The sequence below is a fragment of the Nannospalax galili genome, unplaced genomic scaffold, assembly GCF_000622305.1.
Source record: "Nannospalax galili isolate Female #2095 unplaced genomic scaffold, S.galili_v1.0 scaffold1415, whole genome shotgun sequence".
NCBI classification, from domain to species: domain Eukaryota; kingdom Metazoa; phylum Chordata; class Mammalia; order Rodentia; family Spalacidae; genus Nannospalax; species Nannospalax galili.
In genome coordinates, this window is record NW_008336308.1 from 31,424 (window position 1) to 52,162 (window position 20,739).

Sequence of the window (20,739 nt, forward strand, 5' to 3'; positions counted from 1 at the left end):
GTGCTGTTTTCCAAACATTTGCCTCATACCTTGGTGCATAGAGAGAACTCTTCTGTAGAGCAGAACCCATCTCTCTTTCTCCAACTCTCCTCACACATCATTTCTCAGTTTTACTCAGGAGGCTGAAAGTAGATGAAGGGAAAAAATATAAATGGGGAGGTTGAGGACAAAGCTGTGTCTTGGTGGTACGGTGCTTGTCTAACTTGCACAAGGGCCTGGTTTGATCCCGACTACAACAGCAAAGTCGTACACTAGTTACAGGGCCGCCACTGTCAAGGCCACTGTTAAGCCACAAGGCAGGCTGGACCATGGCAGAAACAAGACCACAAAGCTTTCCTACTGTCTTCAAGTTGTCTCCTGTGTTTTAATTCTGCTGTCACTTTGTTTCCGTGAATATCTGAATGCTTTCCAGAGTTGTGAGAAAGTTGATTCTGCTGACTTTTGTTTGATTAGAAAAAAAATTGTGGAGGAATGGGCTGTGCATGCTCATAAGGTGACTATTTCCATGCCACATCCCACCTGTCCAGATCTTAGCATCATGGCATGGTCTTCTCAAAAACATATTATAACACCTTTGGTTTACAGCCATGACAAATTCTTGGACACAGGACTGAAGTTCAAGCCCTTTCATTGCATGGTTTTCCGCTGACTCCTGTTTCCAGGCAACACAGAAGCATGCTTAAGCTCTTAGGGATGTACCCATGTTTTCTTTTCTGTAAATTTTTTGAGATAGGGTCTTATTATGTAGCCTTGGCTGGCCTGGAACTTGTTATGTAGACCAGGTTGGCTTCAAACTCACAGAGATCTGCCTGCCTTTGATTTTGAATGCTGGGACTAGAGACGTTCATCATCATGCTTGGCCACAGCCAGGTTTTCTTTGGAAAGCTTCTGTCACCCACAGGGATGTTGGTCAATCAAGTTAGAGGCATCTTCATCATGTTACTTGGTTGAAATTTCCACTCAGAAGATGCTAAGAATGGAGCACAGATGGCAAATGATTGGGTCTTGGAATATCACCCTCTGTTGGGCTGGCATGTCCTGAACTCTCCCTGGAAGCTAATTGCATGGTTGTAAAGAATACTTTAACTGCCCTTGTGTATAAATATGTATCCATAAAATGCTGAGTTGGGTTTCATAGTATTTTCATCCTCAGTTGTAAAATCATGATTCCATTCCCAAGGTTGATTGCTAGTAGTAGAAATGGCAGGAGTGGCTTTGCACTCTCCAGCACATTGCCCAAACTTCCTGAATCTCTATCCTCAATTAAAAAATGTGAGCCATAGCAATTCACGCAATTCTTTTTCAAAAATCTTATTTATTACTTTTTATGTATGAGTATACTGCCTGCACATGTGTAAGTGTGCTCACGTTTCACAATGCCCACGGAGGTCAGAAGAAGGTATTGGATCCTCTGGAACTGAAGTTATTTGTCATGTGGGTGCTGGGAATTGAACCTAGGTCCTCTGCAAGAGCAGCTAGTTCTCTTAACCGCTGAGCCATCTCTTCAGCTGTCAATTCATACGATTCTTATTTCAAGGGTTTCAAAATTATTGTTAAATTAACATACAAAATGATAGGTTTCATGATGATGATGATGATGATGATGATGTGTGTGATATACTATTTTCTTATTTATCCCCCCTCATTACCCTTCACACCCCCACTGCCTACTTCCTGCTGATTTCTCTCTCTTCCCAGACAGTACTCCCTTCTGCTTTACTGTCCTGTGAAGTCCAGGGTCTTATCTTCCCCTTCCCCTTCTCCCAATTTCTCTCCCCTCTCATGGCCCCTGTTCTGCTCTCATTACTCATGCACACCTACCTCTAGTTGCATACAGTTTCTTGTAAATGTTATTATTTCTCCATTTTTATTGATTTTTTGTGTATTTCATACAGAACATCTCAAATAATCTTAATCATCTTTATGCCCCCATCTCCACTGACATCCTCCTATAGCACCCCCTTCACTGGAGGCCATATACTCTGTCATCCCTGTTATTGCCCACTGTGTTGTCAATGCCTCCAGCCGAGGAACCAGGAAGGAAAGAAAAAGAAAGAACCTGAGAGAGAAGAACAGTAGGAGACAGGTGTTACTAAGGGAGATATGGATAAAAATGGGGTTATTTAAATGGAAGGGGGGAGGGAGAGTTATACAAGGAAACTTGGGGATGAAGGGAAAGAAGGAGCTCAGGAGAGATGGGACCATAGGAAAAGGGTATTATTATTAAGGGAGAAATGGGGAAAATGGCGACACTTTAAATGGGGAAACCATGGTAGAAGAGTTAGACAGCGAGAGAGATAAATAATGCCTACCTAGTTTTAAAAAACTGGAGGGAACCATATTAGTCCAACAACCTACTGACAAAATATACATACACTATCCCTACATGAGTCCGTGTTTATAGCTAAAGGCTACATAAGAAGAAACAGTGCCAGAAAGGAGATACTTTCCTTTGAGTTGTTGGCCAGGGTGGTTCAAGAGACTCCCAGAATTACTCAGGCTATTTCGCTTTTTTTATGACTGAAAAATATTCCACATTTTTTTCATCCATCTGTTGAAGAACATTTAGGCTGGTTCTAGTTCTTGGCTATTGTGAACAGTTTAGAAACAGACCCAACTCAGCATTTACTTATTTTATGGATAAGTATTTATATACAAGGGCAGTTAAACTATTTCAGCACAACCATGCAATGATCTTCCAGGGAGAGTTCAGGACATGCCAGCTCTGACTGTAATAACTCTCAGTAACAGAAAATCGCAGACAGGTGTGAGAACCCATACAGATCACAGACTGCAAAGCTAAGTGTGTCCAGCAGATTACCCTGGGATGCACAGAAGGGAAGCATCTAAAGTAAAGGAAAAGTTTGTGACATTAGATGCTTGTCTAATGCAGGATCAACACCAGTGTAAACCATGGGGAAGAGAACAGTCCACAATTCAGCTGATGTCACCCCCCAACATACACAGAGTCGTCCATGTTTCAAGGGTCCAGAAAGAAGTTGCTTCAGTACATTATTACACTTCCCTGTGTTACCCCTTTTATTCTCTTAGAAGTAATTTTGTTTTATCATATTTTGAAGTTCTTTCTTTCATTTTGTGTATTTAAGCACATGTGTGTGTGGGAGCACACACACATATGTATGCATGCATGTGGAATCCAGAGGACAAGGTCCTCAGTTCTCCACCTTGTTTTAGGGTCAGCGTCTCACCTACAAGCTAGACCAGCTGACTGCAAACCCAGTGGCTCTTTCTGTCTCTGTCTACTCAGCTCTGGGATTTCAAGCACAGGTCACTAAGCCTGTTTTTTTTTTTTTTTTTTAAACCCCACATGGATTCTGGGATTTGAACTCAGATCTTCATGTTTATACAGCAAGTGTTTACAGTTTGAACTATCTCCTTAGCTCTATGTACTGAAGCATTTCTTTGTCTGTTTGCTTTTCTGATACAATTTTTTTTGGTCTTCTTGAGACAGCGTCTCCCCATAGCCCCAACTGACCTGGAGCTCACTATGTAGACCAGGCTTGCCTTGAACTCACAGAGATCCACTGCCTCTGCCTCCCAAGTGCTGGGATTAAAGGTGTGCACCACCATATCCAGCATCTGATACAATTTTTAAAAGACTTATAAAAAGCAGTTTTAGGTCTACAGCAAAATCAAGTGATACATACAGAGGTGTTCCAACAGGGTCCCCTGAGTTTCCTAATTTGTGACTGCTCCCTATTCTCAGTCTCCAAGGTTAGCTCAGTTTTAAATGGCAGGATTTTAGGCTGACTAGACTCAATGGATGGACTTGTGCCAGGGAGTTCGAACCAGCAACCCCCGGGGAGGTGATGATTGGGGATGAGTAAGCATGCCGTTTGGGGGGAGTCTAGTCAGGCAGGGACTCATTTATTGCAGATGTTACAAAGCTTATAAAGGCACCTGGAACTCCCCCATCCCCCCTGAGAGTGTATCTTAAGGATGGTCATGTGCTGATCATGCACTCCTGGGCACCTGGAACTCCCCCCCACCCAAGGGTGTATCTTAAGGATGGTCATGTGCTGATCATGCACTCCTCGGCAGTGCAGAAGTATTCTTCAGACTTCAAAGCAAGCCAGGCCGCGCCGCCAGTAACTTCCTTTCGGACCTATGCAAGGTGGGGCCTTTAGGTCCCCACAGACTTGTACTAGGGAACAGCTGGGGACACTGACAACCCAGTGGGTCTTAACAGGGATGACAGAGTATATGGGTTCCAGTGGGGAGGTATGGGAGGGTGCCAGTGGGGATGGGGGTATAAAGATGATTAAGATTGTTTGAGATGTTCTGTATGAAATACAAAAAATTCAGTAAGAAATATATAAAACAAATGGCAGGATTTGTATCAAGATGGTGCTTGGCCACTGCCCACCATGTGTAGGGTGACAGCATCCAGCTCCTCTCCACTGATCATCTACCACTCTCATTCTAAAACCCACAATGGATTTGAAGACTCAGAGCAGTGTAGGTTTCCTGAGGGCAGGGATGCTGTTCTTTTCTCACCAAGCCACCTGCCTTACCTTTGGGATGGAGTTTCTACTTCCCCTTCCCAGCAACAGCCAAGGCCAGGCTGTCTTTGGCTTGGCTTCTTTTCTGTGTGTCACTCATCTTTGTCTTGGTACTTTCCAGTGCTTCTGTCACCACCTTTGTTAATTTCCCAGGTTCTTCTTTCTCTTTTTGCAGTAGAGTCTCTTCTTTCTTATGTTGGCTTTTCTCCTTAACCAGGTCACATAGAGGCAGATTTTAGTTGGCAACATACCTAAAATTCTGTATTTTGAAATTGTAAATAAAATAAGCAAATCAATACAAAGATGCTTTAAAATTCTCAAAATGAGGGGCTGGAGAGATGGCTCAGCAGTGGAGCGCATTGTGATCTTGTAGGGACCTGAGGTGAGTTCCCAGCACCCTCATCAGGTGATTATAACCACTTGTAATTCCAACTCCAGGGAATCTGATACCCCTTTCCCATCTTTGTGGGCACTGTACTAACATACACATATCCACATACATAATTAAAAGTAAATCTCTAAAAATATTTCAAAAGTTATGTAAGTTCAGCGGTTTTTAAAAAAATCATATTTGAGGGGCTGGAGAGATGGCTCAGTGGTTAAGAACACTGGTTGTTCTTGCAGAAGACCTGGGTTTGAATCCCAGCACTCACATGGCAGCTAACAACTGTCCATAACTCCAGTCCCAGGGGATCCGACAGCCTCTTTGGACCTCCGTGGGCATTGTACCACATGGGTACACATACCTACATGCAGGCAATACACGCATACACATAAAAAAATTAAAAAAAGTTTAAAATCATATTTGAACATGCGATCAATTTTCTCCCTTAATTATCTTTGTCAACATAGAGGACTCTTGTATATTCAATCTGATGCTCTTGGTCAAAATGGGAACTATTTTTTATTTGCTCTACCAAATCATGATTTAACACATGCTATATATGACTTTAGTACTTGCTTATATTTTAGTACATTGCTGTGGAGATGGCATCTCACTACCCTACCCAGGCTCTTCTTGAACTCACAGGCTCCAGTGATTCTCCCACACAAGCCTCCTGAGTAACTGAGGTGCTAGATGTGAGTCACCACACTCAGCCTAATCAGTATTTATTTTCCAATCTTTAAGGTCTTGAATATTTTCCCTGCATTCATTTATTATCTCCCAGGGAGTCATAAGAAAGTAATTAAAAATTTTGTTGAAATAAAAAGTTATATTTTGGAGAAAGTAAAAGAGCACCAAGAATCCTTGGACATTGACAATCCTCGGGACTTCATTGACTGCTTTCTGATTAAAATGGAACAGGTAAAATGTTATTTGTTGGCTTGCATTTTATGTTTCATTAACTTTTCTATTTTTACTAGGGGAGATTTAACTTGTAAGACAAGAAACACTTGGTAAGCACTTTAGGTACCTATTGTGAATACTGATTGGACTAAGCATCATAAGAGATTTAAAGTTGAATTGTTAAGGAAAAGGAGAGTTGGCTTAGTGGTTAAGAGCTCTTGCAAAGGACCTGTGATCCATTCCCAGCTAACAACCATCCTAACTCCAGTTCTAGGGGATCCGATGCCCCCTTCTGACCTCTGCAGGTATTGCGTGACACAGGTACACTTACACACATGCCGGCAATATGCTCATACACATAAAATAAAAATAATAAATGCAATTTAAAAGAAAAATTGAATTGTTAAACAGTCAAAATACATGGGCATTATTTGATAATCTATATAAGGAAAGGGGTTATATACTTCAGATGAATCTGATATATAAACAAGTTAAAAACACAAAATATCAAATCTTATAGTCACAAGTGGACTTGATGGTATCATAGAGCATAGAGGAGAATAAGAAGAAGTGTTTAGCCTGGGCAGGTTTCCTGGATGGTCTGAAGTTTGTTACACATCTTTGAATATTTCAGTGAGGAACAGGGGAGGGGATTTCAATGAGGCGATGATAGGTTCAGATGCACATGGTCACAAAGAAGATAGAAGCCATGAACATGTGATCAATTTTCTCCCTTAATCATCTTTGTCAACTTAGAGGACTACTGTATATTCAGTCAGATGTTCTTAGTCAAAATGGGGACTGTTTTTTATTCTAACAAACTATAATTTGAAGGCCATTAGAGTTCTACAACTGATCACACACAGAGAATATGTGCCTGAGAGATGTTCAGACCTAAATGACACATCTACAGTGGTACCTTACACTCAAGGCTCATAGACTATAGTGGAACAAGGGGTAGGGAGAATACTACTACATCCCTCAACTCTCACCAGGAAAGCTTCCTCATACAACAGAGTGCAGTGCACACAAAAAGCCACAACTGGCTAAGGTGTAGAGAATAAGAGACTGCGAAGTGCGTGTCTATGGATAGGACTCCTATATTAAACCTCACTCACTCATGGCTCAGTGACCATTGGGGAAGAGGGGTCAGAAAGGCTGTAAGAGCCAGAGTTGGTGCATGAACATAAGAAAACAGAGGCTTTCAGGCCTCTGGGAACTTGCTCGTATAAACTTGCAGCAGTAGTGACAGCATGCACAAGACCAACACTTACTCAATCAGACAAAAACCCAGCATAGAACCAGGGAAGTGGGCAGCAGGCCCAAACCCTCACTGAAGAACTACTGGCAATTGATTACTGCTTGCTGAGGGAGAGTAGATCTTCTTTAAGAGAGTGACTCTAGATATACTAAGTAGATTCCAGTAGATGAACTCGCACCGAGGGACATCTGGGTACAAAAGCTTGACCGGATAGGCCTTACCATATATGACAGGATACATGAAATCCGGGGGTGGTGGTGGTGGTGGTGGTATGGAGGGGTGTGGATGGGGGAGGCTGTCTAAACATGATAAAGATTTATTGTATGAAATGCACAAAAACTTAAATATATGCAAAATTATATTGCATGAAAATCACAAAAATTCAATAAAAAGAAACAATAAAAAAGAGGATAGAAGCTTTGGTTAAGGGTATCCAGAAATGATTCTGGATAGATAAACAGGTAAAAATGTGTTTCAATAACTCTGCAAATATGCATGCTGGCATGAAGAGCACTGATCTGGTCAGGCATGTGTATGAACCACAGTGAGACTCTAAGCTAATGCTGCTTCAGAGAAACAGTAGTGAGTTCAGCAGAAGGAGATCTGACATGACGACAGAGCTCAAGGACCAGGTACAAGATTTTCACTACCTTGGACTGGCTTAACAGAAGTTGGATTGCAGAAAAGTAAATTCTGAGATAAAGCTGCTGTTAATCTTGTCTTAGTCTCAGCCATCTTGGATTTCAATCCATCTCATATTTTTAAAATCCATTAATTTGTTGATGGGCATTTAGTTGTTTCCAATGAAAAATTCTGAAATTTACATAGGAGTGCAGGCATCTCTTTGATTTATTAATTTCAATTATTTTTCAGTACATAGCCAAGAGTGAGATGGCTGAATCATGCTCATTCCCTTTTTACTTTTTTTTGAAGTAACTCCATACTTTTTACCAAAATGGCTGTCATAATTTACACTAAAACTAGCAATGCACAAGTGCTCCCTTTGTGTCCTCACCAGTGCAAATCTCTATAAAAAGAAATTTCCCAGTGATTAGCACCCTTAGGGTCATTTGCATGAACATATAAATTATCCATTTTTTTTCCTGTGGTTTAGAAGAACACATGGATGCCTGCTCCCCTTTGCCTTATGGTCCAGTCCTTCCTTTACTCAGAAAAATATGTATGCTGGGACTCTTGCAGAATTTCACGGCAGAGGTTTTGGATTGTCATCATTGCCCAAATGCACTTCAGTTTTTACTTCTCATTTGGTAGTGACAGGAATAATTTCTCAGTTGCCAAGTGTGTTGAAGTCTCTAAACCTGTTCTGAGTTTCCTTCAGAGGGAACTGACTTGTAAATAGATATTTATTTGGTGAGTCCATAGGTGGGGGGAGAGTCAGGAGTCTCCCATTCAACTTACTGCTAAAATCATATTCCAAAAATGACAAATGTTTGCTGGGTGTGGTGGCATATGCCTTTAATCCCAGCACTTGGGAGGCAGAGGCCACCCTGGTCTACATAGTGAGTTATAGACCAGTCAGGACTTTGTCTCAAAAATAATTTACAAACTCTTAATTTTGGCTTGTAATATTTTTATTATTTTAGGTTTGAACTTCTCTTTGTATCAATCAAAAGTTGATGTCATGGAAACAAGAGAAAACCCAATTAACAATGGCTTCAAAGATAGGGTGTTTATCTCATATGCAAAGACTCTCTTATAGGTTAGTCCAAAGTGAATATAGTAGCCCTAAATCATCAATAGTACTTGCTGTTTTCCACCATTACACTGAATACATGAGTGTTGATGCTGATGTTAAAATACATTTCAAGGTGATGTATGGACCACCTCTGATGTCATAATATGCTTAAAAGAGAGGAGAGAGGAGAGAGAGAGAGAGAGAGAGAGAGAGAGAGAGAGATTTGTATCAGCCGGTTCCTTTTCTTATCTCACTGGTGACATGTTTATATGACCAATATCTCTGTAAAAAAGCCTGGGAAAAGGAATTTTAAGGAAAGGAAGAAATAAGGGCATAGAAATGAAGACTGAGTCAATTAATTTACATTTTTGCCATATTTACAATTCCTGCAGTATTTATACTATACTCTTCATCTTTTAAGTTTGCTTATTTCTAAAATAACCTATATTATTTTGGATGTGTTGTTACTGTCTAATAATTAAGTAAACATTTCTAGGAAAAGAACAATCGGCATTCTGAGTTTACTATCGAGAACTTGATGGCCACTGTGACTGATGTGTTTGTAGCTGGATCAGAAACAACAAGCACCACCCTGAGGTATGGACTCCTGCTCCTGCTGAAGCACCCAGAGGTCACAGGTATGACTGCAAAGATGCTCATGAGGCAGAGTCAGCCTTCTCTGGACATTTCTTTCCAAGAAGCTATACTATTGGTGTTTCTGCGCCAACAGCTGTTATTCGTGTACATATGATGAGACAGAATGAGACAAATTTTGAGAATAGAGAAAAGTGAATGGAAAATTCTGTATTTAATGATGCAACACTCTGGATAGTGCCTGGAATTTCTGGGAAGGAAACTTCAACAGACACAAACTTATGGCTTTCTAAGGAACAGATCACTTTGAATACATATACTCAAAGATCTTTGAGGAAGTAGTATTTTAAACTCAGACGGGGAGAAATTCTAGTCTTAGAAGTATAGTGGTGATACTTTGATAGGTGACTTGGGAAAATGTCCAGATACTGGGAAGTATGTTAATAATTTGCTTATAAGAAAGGTATTTGGTATGGAGGCAGAAGATATTCTTTATGAATTTTATTACTCACGATATCAAATGAATCTAGAAAAATAGTTTTTACTAAATGATCAAAATATTTTATTTATTATTTTTACTTATGTGTATGATGAGTGTATTGCCTGCATGTATATAAATGCACCCTTGTTGTACAATGCCTGTGGATGTCAGAAGAGGGCATTGGAGTCCCCCAGAACTGGAGTTATGAATAGTTGTTTGCTACCCAGTGGGTGCTGGGGATCGAACCTGGGACCTCTGTAAGGCAGCCTTAACCACCAATCCATCTCTCCAGCCTTAAATGATAATTTTTAAAACTGCCAATAGCTTTATCTTTTACAACAATTCAAAATTTTAATTTTGTTAATCTTTAGGCAGATTTTGGCAATGCATAGAAGATTAGCTTCATACATTACATTTTTCTGGGTCTGAATCTCATCAAAATGATGACTACAAATGAGAATCACTTCTGTATAAGTTGAAGAATATGGGAAATAGCCACCAAGTCTTTAGAAACTTTTTAAGCACAGAGAACAGATGGGGGCTAAAGAACTATTCAGGAAGAGAGGTATGGAAATTCTATTCTAAATACCATAATAGGAAGATTTATCGTGGGCGGGCAGGCCAGTGCATGCTCCTTACATCCTCTACAAGTCCCAGCGTGTTCAAGAACTAAGTGCCAAAGCTCCAGGGAGAATGAAGCTGAAAACAGGGAGCTCTCCCTGCCCTCTCTCCACATTTCTGTCCATCAGGCAACTCTTTTTCCCCTGAGGAAGAGGTTAATGTACTAGAGAAACAACCCCAGAGGCTGAGCACTCAGGCGCACATGCAGAGACAAGGAAAGAAGGTTCAGGGCAAGAATGAAGGCTTTAGTAAGAGACTCCATTTTGTTCCTGAAATTCGGCAGCTTGATGTGAACTCCAATGACTGACATCTGTTTCTGGGTTTTTTTTTTTTATCCACAATAAAAATTCTCAACAAATGACAAGCAAAATGAATGAAATGATGGCATCTCAAGATCTAGGTTTTGGAATTTCAGACAACCGGATTTATGGGAGAAATTTCTAGAACATTCAGATAATCTAGGTTATACATGAAAATTAAGAGTCAGAATGGCATTGCAGTCTTCAAGAGCAGCTTTTTTCTTCTGTTTTCACAGACAAGTGGTCATTTCAGACCTATAAGTCAGCAAGAAACTTGCTTTATGTTTTTACTTTTGCAGAAAGATTTTAAAGGATGTGCTCTTTCCAAATGGCTGAAGCAAGCAGAGAGTGCAGGCTCAGGAGAGCTCATGGAGCCTCAGGATGAGCATGTTAGAAAGGCTGCTGAGTACCAGGCTTATGATGGAAAAGGGGGATAATGCAGGTGTAAGGGGCCACATCGAGAACAAAAGAGAAATTACCGATTCTGATGGTCTCTAGGAATCAGAAAATTATTACTAGTAATTCGAACTGTAGTTGAAGATAAAAAATTTTTGCAATATTTTTTGTTCGTTTGTTTTTGATAGGGTCTCCCCAGTCCCAGCCCACCTAGAAGTCAAGATGTGGGCCAAGGTGGCCTTGATCTTGCAGAGATCCACTTGTCTCTGCATCCTAAGGGCTGGGATTAAAGGCAAATGACACCATGTTTGGCATTTTTTTTGATTTGCAATAATTTTAAATAGGTATCTCAAAATTAAGATGTGACGTATAATTGATGAGCTGTTAAAGGCTCAGCCTCACGACCTAAACATACAGAATTGCCAAACATACTTTTATGTTCAAGAATGTACAAAGATTATAATTGTAATTGTCTTACCTGTGAATAGTATTTATAAAGCCATATTCATATAAACAATGAGTAAGAATCAGAATTATGATGTAGATGTAATTACATTCAGGAACGTGAACTGAGGGGAGTGTGTGTGTGTGTGTGTGTGTGTGTGTGTATGCGTGCATGTGCCTTTGCATGTTTTGTATAAGTGATCATACAGATGTAATTCATCTATATTATAAAAATAGTTCAGAAATAGTATAAATAGAACTTGTTATTAATTACAAATGTGAACATAAGCTGCAGACAAAACTTCTAGAAATTTTCAAAGTGAATGACTTTGGGAAAGAGGAAGTGAAAAAGGATGGTAAGTTTCACACATACACACACACACATGACACACATATAGATGTATTAGAATTCATCTTAAAAAGATTGTTATTTTATTATTATTTTTGTGACAGGGTCTCACTCTGTAGACTAGACTGGCTTTGGACTCACAGAGATCTTCCTGCCTTTGCCTCTCAAGTGCTGGGATTAAAGGTGTGTGCCACCATGCCTATTTATTTATTTATTTATTTATTTATTTTTGAGAAATAGTCTTCCGAAGCCTAGGCAGTCATTGAAATTGATATATAGTCAATGATGACCTTGAATCCTGATGTTTCCAGGTCCACTTCTTGAGTGCTGGGATTACAGGCATGTACCATGACATCTATTTTATATAGTGCTGGGATAGAACCCAAGGATTCATGCATACTGGGAAACACTCTATCAACTGAACTATTTAATTGTGATGCCAGGGATGGAACCCAGAACATTATGTATACTGAACAAGCACTCTTCCACTGAACCTCGTCCCTAGCTCCTAGAATTCAATTTTAAAGCACCACTGTTATTTAAATGTGAAATTAATTATTTTTTTCTGCTTTTCTTTCTACAAGGACAGTAATTGTTTGAATTGATAATATAGGATATTTATATTTTGAAGCATTTAATAATTTATGTGTATTGATGTATATAGTAGTGTTGTGTATGTCTGTACAGATTCATCTTAATGCTTATGTTGTGGAGATTTATGTATATTATAACATAACAATTCTCTAATTCTGGGTGTCCTTATGACCTAACACCTTCATCACACTTCATACAAGCTTGTATTTTTGTGAAAGTGTGCCATTTCTTAATTTGTGTCCTATCAGCTAAAGTACAGGAGGAGATTGACCGTGTGGTTGGCAGACACCGGAGCCCCTGCATGCAAGACAGGAGCCACATGCCCTACTCGGATGCCATGGTGCACGAGGTCCAGAGATACATCGACCTCATCCCCAACAATGTACCTCATGCAGCAACCTGTAATGTTAGATTCAGAGATTATGTCATTCCCAAGGTAAGCTTGCTTCTCTTTTTCTGCACTCTAATTTTCTTACAGTTTCTGAATTCAAAGTTCAGTTCCAATCCTCCGTCAACACAAGAAGTGAGACTTGCAGGACTCTTATGGGGCTAGTAAGCTTTTATAAGAAGGATTTGTTTATTTATTATTTTTATTTTATATGTATGAGTGTATTGCCTGCATGTATGTGAGTGCACCTGTGTCGTGCAATGCTGCGGAGGTCAGAAGAGGGCTTCGGATTCCCCTGGAACTGGAGTTAAGGACAGTTTGCAGCTGCCATGTGAGTGCTGGGAATCAAACCCGGGTCCTCTGGAAGAGCAGTCAGTGCTCTTAACCGCTGAGCCATCTCTAAGGATAGTTCAGGGTCACTACGAGGATCCTGGGAATTGAACCTGGGTCCTCTGCAAGAGCAGTTAGTGCTCTTAACCGCTGAGCCATCTCTCCAGCCCTGGATTTATTTATTTTTAAAGTTTATCAGTATGTGTGTGCTTAAGTGCATGTATGTGCACCATGTGCATCCAGGTGCCAGCAGAAGCCAGGACGAGGGCACCAAGTCCCTGACACTGGAGTACTGCTGCTTGATGTACGGGCTGGGAACTGAACTCAGGTCCTCTACAAGAGTAGCAAGTGTTCTTAACCACTGAGCCATCTCTCCAGCCCACGGGGGTAGTAACTTTTATAAGATGTTATAATAATGTATGTCTTCCAAATACATCCTTCTTTAAATTTTTTTTGGGTGCATTTAAGTGTTTATATCCCCAAGTAAATGTTAAAAATCCAGTTTGTCAATTTTCCAAAAATACTTCCCTGAGGCTTTTATCAGGGTGATATTAAATATGTAGATCATTTGCAAATATTGATGCTGTATCATATTAAATCTTTCAGTTCGTGGACATGACTATGTTCCCAACTTATTTAGTCTTTCCTTAATTTTTCAATATTGTTTTTAGTCCAACAACTTGTAAATCTATTACCTTTTCCCAAAATGAATGAGATTTTTGAATTTATTATAAATTATAAACTTAAAAAACCACTCTGTTTCTGGAACATGGACGTGTACCTGATTATGTTGATGACCGTACCTCTGACAATCTTGCTAAACTCTATCATTGCTAATAATTTTTTTTTAAAGAGTAATTTGAATTTCTGTGGTTATATGGTTTAACACTTGAACTACTTATTTTTTCCACCTCTACAGACATATTTCTCTCATTTTAATTGAACTTAAGTTAAAATTTTAACTTATACACAAATATAACAATTATATGTATTAATGGGATACAGTGCTATGATTGAATAAATGCATATATATATTACGATCATATTAAAAATATTTATTGCCTCAAGTATTTACCATTTCCCTATGGTAAAACCTACAAAATCCTTTCTTCTAGCTGATTTTTTTTTCTTTTGTTTTTTCTTTTTAAGGCAGGGTTTCCCTGTAGCCCCAGCTGGCCTGGAACTCACTATGTAGACCAGGCTTGCCTCAGTCTCACAGAGATCCACCTGCTTCTGCCTTCTGAGTGCTGGGATTAAAGGCGTGCTCCAGCACACCTGACTTCTAGTTTTCACGGCACCCCTTCCAGAATCATTATAATGTGCAACAGCACACCAGAACGTCTTACTTGTAGCTAATTGAAACTTAGTAATCATTGTTGGCCTTTCTCCACTTTTCCTCTCCCCGGTAACTTAGGAAACTCTGGTGACCACAACTCTACTCCCACCTTATATATTTAAAATTCTGCACATGAGGGAGAGGGCAGGGCACTTGTTTTTCTGCTTCTAGCTTTTTTCACTCAACACGATATCCGGTTCCACCCATATTGTGATAAATGACAATAATTTCATTCATTTTTATGGTCAAATAGCGTCCACTTGTCTACATGTTCCGCATTTTATTTTCATTCCTAGTAGATGGACACCTAGGTTGTTTGCATTTCTTAGGCATTGTTCATAGAGCTGCAATAAAGCACAATAGTGCAGATGTCTTTTTTATGTATTGATTTCATGTCCTTCGGATGTATACCAAGCCGTGGGATTGGTAGATTGTATGGTGTTTTACTCTTTCCAGTTATGGATCTTCTACTGGGTGAAGATGTCTCTTTGTTTTAAATCTTCTCAAAAGGAAAGAATTTAGTCAAACGACACCCTTTATGCTCATATTTATTTAGAAAAGCACAGTGATAGTGCACTGTAGAAAGGCTAACCCAAGGGGGCAGTGGTGGTGGAAACCTATTGGGTTGTGGATTAAAAAAAAATCCTCAATGGATTTAATATTTAATCCTCAATTAAAAAAAAAAAACCACAACCTGCATTGTGGATTTTTTAAAAATATTTTTAAAATTGATTTTTTTGTATATTTCATACAGAATATCTTAATCATCTTTATACCCCCGAGCCCACCAGCACCCTCCCATAGCCACCAGACTGTAGTCCATATACTCTGTCATTCCTGTTAAGGCCCACTGTGTTGTCAGTATCCCCAGCCATTCCCCAGTTCAAGTCCATCCACTGAGTCTAGTCAGCCTATCTAGAGTCCCTTGTTTTAGGAAGATCAGCTCTTCTTCATCTAGCAGCAATCAGTTGCCAACATTCCTTCAAATAAGATTGGGGTCTGTTGTTCATTTTCCCAGTTCTGTGCTGGATTATTCTCTGCCTGAGATTGCTTGGAACTAGTGTATGCTGACACTGTTGCCATAGAATCATATGAGCAGGTTCCCAGGAGCCTGGAGGACTCTGTTTCCATATGGTCATGCACCTCCTCCCTGGCTCTTACAATCTTTCTGCCCTCCTCTTCTGTGATGGTACCTGAGCCTTGGGTAGGTGAAGTTTAATAAAGGGGTCCTGTCCAAGGACCATCATTCAGCAGACTCTTGATGTCTACACTGTGGCTATTTGTGACCTTCTGTGTTCCTGGCCCTCTGCTGTATAAGGAGCTTCATTATTGAGAACTGATTCCTTAGTGTCCTCTTCTTTACCCCTTGTTCTATGTTCCATGAGCCTTAGGAATAGAGGTTGCATTGCAGAGGTGTCTCTTAGGCCTGGGCAATCCATAGACAATGTCTGCGTGTTAACAGTTCTGATACTTGGTAATAGTCTCTGTTGCAAAATAAGCTTCTTTGATGAGTGGCAACTGGGATATTTGTTTGTGATTATAAGGATACCTATTTTCCACACAGTAAGAAATCACATTAGTCTAGTGATATGACAGTTTCAGGGTTTTCTCTAAGATCTATGACCACTCCAGCTATGTGTATTAGGTTATGTTACAGTATCACACTTGAGTTTCCTCCCTTTGAGTGGGCTCTTAGTCAAATTAGGTCGCTGTTGATTGCCCCCAAGATAAAAGTGCCACCACTGAACCAATGACATGTGCTGTGCTGGCCATTGATGTGGTTATTTGGTGAAGCTGGTGTTGGATCGTCCCTTGGCACCTTCATAGCACTTTCCAAAGCTATGAGAGCTTTAGTGGAAGTGGTTTCAGGTCAGTTGCAGCTCTATTGCTCCAAATCCTGTGTCCGAAGTATGTACTGTCTTCAGCAGTAGGGCTGTACCTTTAAGTGCTGGGAGGCCATCAAGGGCTGTAGTAATAGCCTGAGTCATTTTGGGAATCTTTTGGACCACCCTGACCAACAACTCAAAGGAAGGTTTCTCCTGTCTGGCACTATTTCTTGTTATATAGCCTTTAGCTATATACATGGACTCATGTAGAGATAAATTTGTCAGTAGGTTGTTGTACTAATATGGTTCCCTTTGGTTTTTTAAAACTAGCTAAGCATTATTTATCTCTCTTCTCTCTATCTCTCACTGTCTAACCCTTCCACCATGGTTTCCCCATTTAAAGTGCCCCATTTTTTCTCATTTCTTCCTGAATAATACCCATCTCCTATGGTCCCACCTCTCTTGAGCTCCTTCTTTCCCTTTATCCCCAAGCTTCCTTGTATAACATTCCCTTCCCCTCCCATTTAAATAACCCATTTTTATCCATTTCTTCCTTAGTAACACCTATTTCCTACTGTTCTTCTCTCTCAGGTTCTTTCTTTTCCTTTAGCTCCTGGTTCCTTTCATTATCCTTGTTCCTGTAGTTATGTCTGAATACATACTCACTTATATGGATTTTGTGCTAGGATCCATGTATGAGGGAGAACATATGTTGTTTTTTTTTCTGCATTGTGGATTTTTAGCAAGTTTCTTTTAAAAAAATTAAGTAACTAATTTCTATTTTAAGTATATGAGTGTTTTATCTGCATGCATGTAAGTGTACTTATGTGTGCAAGCCCACAGAGGCCAGAAGACAGTGTTGGAGCCTCTGGAACTGGAGTTACAAAAGGTTGTTAGCTGCCATGTGGGTGCTGAGAATCAAACCCAGGTCCTCTGCAAGGGCATCCAGTGGTCTTAGCCACTGAGCCAACTCTCCAAACTCCTTAAAAAGTTTCTTACAGTTCTCTCTTTCTCATGATGTCATTAAGTTCCTCCACGTGGGTACCACCTCAATTTCATCCCTCTCCACAGTGTGCTCTCTGGGTCCAAGATGTCACTGCAGGTTTTCCTTTCCTACTTATCAGGATATTCATAAACGGGCATGCATATTTTTTAGGAAGGTGCCCTCATAGCTTACTTTCTAATGTATTGGGAATAACTCCACTGTAGGCATCAAAGATATTTAGCCACAAAGGGGGCATTTCACACATCAGAAGACATAGCTATAAAGTATGGCTATAGATTCCTTGATGACCTCACATCTGTTTCTCTGACTACCTGGTCAGGTTGCACTTAATGGAAAAATGGCTCAATCTACATGGCACTCTCCTCCCTCCAATTCATGTCACACCTACTCTAATGATCTATGAATGTCTAAGTCACCAGCAGTGTGCAAGAGTTTTCTTCACATTAGCAATAGCACCTGTCATCTTTTGTCTTTCTGAAAGTAGTCATTGTTACTGGAATGATTTGCATTACTATTATGATTTACGAGGTTGAGAATATTTCTATATATCTTCTGTGGCCATTTATGTGTCTTCTTTTGAGAAATGTCCATTTAGCTGTATTATTTGTTCTAGTTGGGCTATTTATTTGTGCTATTAAGTTTTTTGAAATTCCTTACATATTCTAGCTGTTAACTCCTGGTCGTATGTATAATTTGAAAGCATTTTCTCCCATTGCGTAAGTTGTCTCTTTCGTCTACTGATCGTTTCCTCTGCCATGTGAAATCTGTTTCATTTGATGTGATCCCATTTGTCTATGTTTGCTGTTGTTTCCAGTGCTTTTGGGGTCTTGTCCCAAAAATTACAGCCAACTCCAATATCCTAAAGTGTTTGTTTCTCCTGTTTTCTTCTGGTAGCTTCATTGTTTCTGGTCCAACATTTAAGTCTGTATTTTCAGTTGAATACAATCTAATAGGTGAAGGGTAAGAATCTAGTTTTTTTTTTTTTTGCATGTGGATTCACAAGTTTTCCTGTACTATGTTTTGAAAAGACCACCCTTTCTCCAATATGTGCTCTTAGCACCTTTGTAAATGAAGCTTTTACTTACAGATGCATGGATTTGCTTTAAATCTTTCCATTAAAGTGTCCCATCGATGTATCTGTTTTCTTTATGTCAGTACCATTCTGTTTTTATTATTATAACTGTGGCTATAATAATGGAGAGATACTGGGAGAGATGGCTCAGCAGAAGTCCCAAATTTGGTTCCTAGCACCCATGTGGTAGCTAACAACCATCTAACTCCAGTTCTAGGGAATCCAGTGCTGGGATCTTCTGGCATCCACAGGCTTTGCATGCACTAAAAAACAAAACAAAACAAAACAAAACAATAACAACAAACACACACATGCACACAAGCCAGTTTGATTACTATAGCTTTGTAGTGTATTTTGAAATCAAGTCGCTCATAATGTTTTTTGCTTTATTCTTTTTGGTCATGATAGCTTCAGCTATTCAAGACATTGTGGGTGGTGTCAAACAATAGGGGGAATGGATAAACACAATTATAAAGACAAAACTGTTTTGTCTATATAACTGGTATTTTTATAGGGATTACATTCAATCTGTAGATTGTTTTGGGTAGTAAAGACATTTTAACAATATCAGTTCTTTCAATTTGAACACAGACTATTTTTCCAATTTTCTATCCTTTTCAATGTCTTTCATCCATGTTTTATAGTTTTCATTGTCTATAGATCTTCACCTCTTTGACTGAATTTTTTCCTAAGTCCTTATTTTATGCAGCTTTTGTAAATGGGATTTTTCTCAGTCTGCATTTTACATAGTTCACTGTTGGAATATAACCATGCTGCTGATTTTGACATGATAATTTTGTGTCCTGCAACATTATGAAATTCATTTATTAGTTCCAATAGTTTTTTGTGGAGTCTTCAGTATTTTTTTCTATATTAGAGGTTATCATCTGTAAAGCTGTGACATTTTGATTTCCTCTTTTGCAATTTGGATTCCCATTATTTCTTCCTCTTGCCTGATTTGTCTGTCTTGGACTTTCGGGACTATGGTGGAAAAAAAAGAGGGGGTGGGGTGAAGCTGAGCATCCTTACCCAGTTCCAGTCCCAGGGACAGATCATAAGGTTTTTGACATTCAGGGTAACACTAGTTGGTGGTTTACTATACAGTGTAGTTCTTCTGTACCTAATTTACTCTTTACTTTTACCATAGGGATATGCTTATTAAATGAGTTTTATACAGTTTTTGAGATGATCATATTGTTTGCATCCTTCCCTCTGCTGATGGGTTGTGTCACACTTTTTGATTAGCAACTGCTACATCATGCTCACATCCCTGAAATGAGTATCACTTGATCAAAATGAATAATCTTTGTAATGTGTTGTGAGATTCAGTTCAATAATATTTTGCATCTATGTTCATCAAGGATACTGGCTGGTGTTTTGGTGTTTCCTTCTCTGGTTTAAATAGCAGGTAATGCTGGTTGTGTGCAGAGTGCATTTGCAAGATTTTCCTCCTTTCACTATTTGGGATAATTTAGTAAAACGGTTATCAATTCTTCATTGAAGTAGACCTTAGTAGAGAAACCACTCATTCTTGGGATTTTCTTTGATAAGTGTCTTTTTATACTAATTCAGTGTTACTACTCATTAGTGGTCTGTTCAGGTTTTCTATTTCTTCATGGTGAAGTGCATATGTCTAAGAATTTAAAAACTTAAAAAAAATTGTGTATGTTTATGAATGTGAGTGTAGGTGTCCATGGAGGCCAGAAGAGGGCATTAGATCCTCTAAAGCTGGAGTTACAGGTGGTTGCCTTACACAGGTCCTGGAAACTGAACTTGGGTCCTCTGCAAGAGTAGTAAGTTCTCTTAACCTCTGAGCCTTCTCTTCAGTCCTTATGATTCTTTAAAAAAATTAAATTATATTTTATTCTCTCTCTCTCTCTCTCTCTCTCTCTCTCTCTCTCTTATATTTTATTCTCTCTCTCTCTCTCTCTCTCTCTCTCATCTATATGGGTGCCACAACATGTCTGTGGCAGTCAGAGAACATCTTGTGGGAGTTGGTTCTCTTCTTTTACTGCGTGGGTCTTAGGAATTGTGTTTAGGTCATCAGGCTTGCTATATGGGTGCCACAACATGTCTGTGGCGGTCAGAGAACATCTTGTGGGAGTTAGTTCTCTTCTTTTACTGCGTGGGTCTTAGGAATTGTGTTTAGGTCATCAGGCTTGGTGCAAGCACTTCTACCCAGAGCCATCTCACCAGCCCTCATCACTTTTTTAGATTAGTGAATTTATTGTAGTT

At 39.5% G+C, this 20,739-nt stretch overlaps 1 protein-coding gene across 1 annotated transcript in view; it reads left to right on the forward strand.

Annotated features, from left to right (window-relative positions):
• LOC103732444 (cytochrome P450 2C55-like) overlaps positions 1 to 20,739 on the forward strand; it is a 34,964-nt gene that overhangs the window by 9,121 nt on the left and 5,104 nt on the right. The window contains exons 4-7 of the mRNA XM_008831015.2: positions 3,728 to 3,735; positions 5,653 to 5,829; positions 9,265 to 9,406; positions 12,795 to 12,982. Coding sequence (XP_008829237.1) covers positions 3,728 to 3,735; positions 5,653 to 5,829; positions 9,265 to 9,406; positions 12,795 to 12,982 — 515 coding nt within the window. The remainder of the gene's footprint in view (positions 1 to 3,727; positions 3,736 to 5,652; positions 5,830 to 9,264; positions 9,407 to 12,794; positions 12,983 to 20,739) is intronic.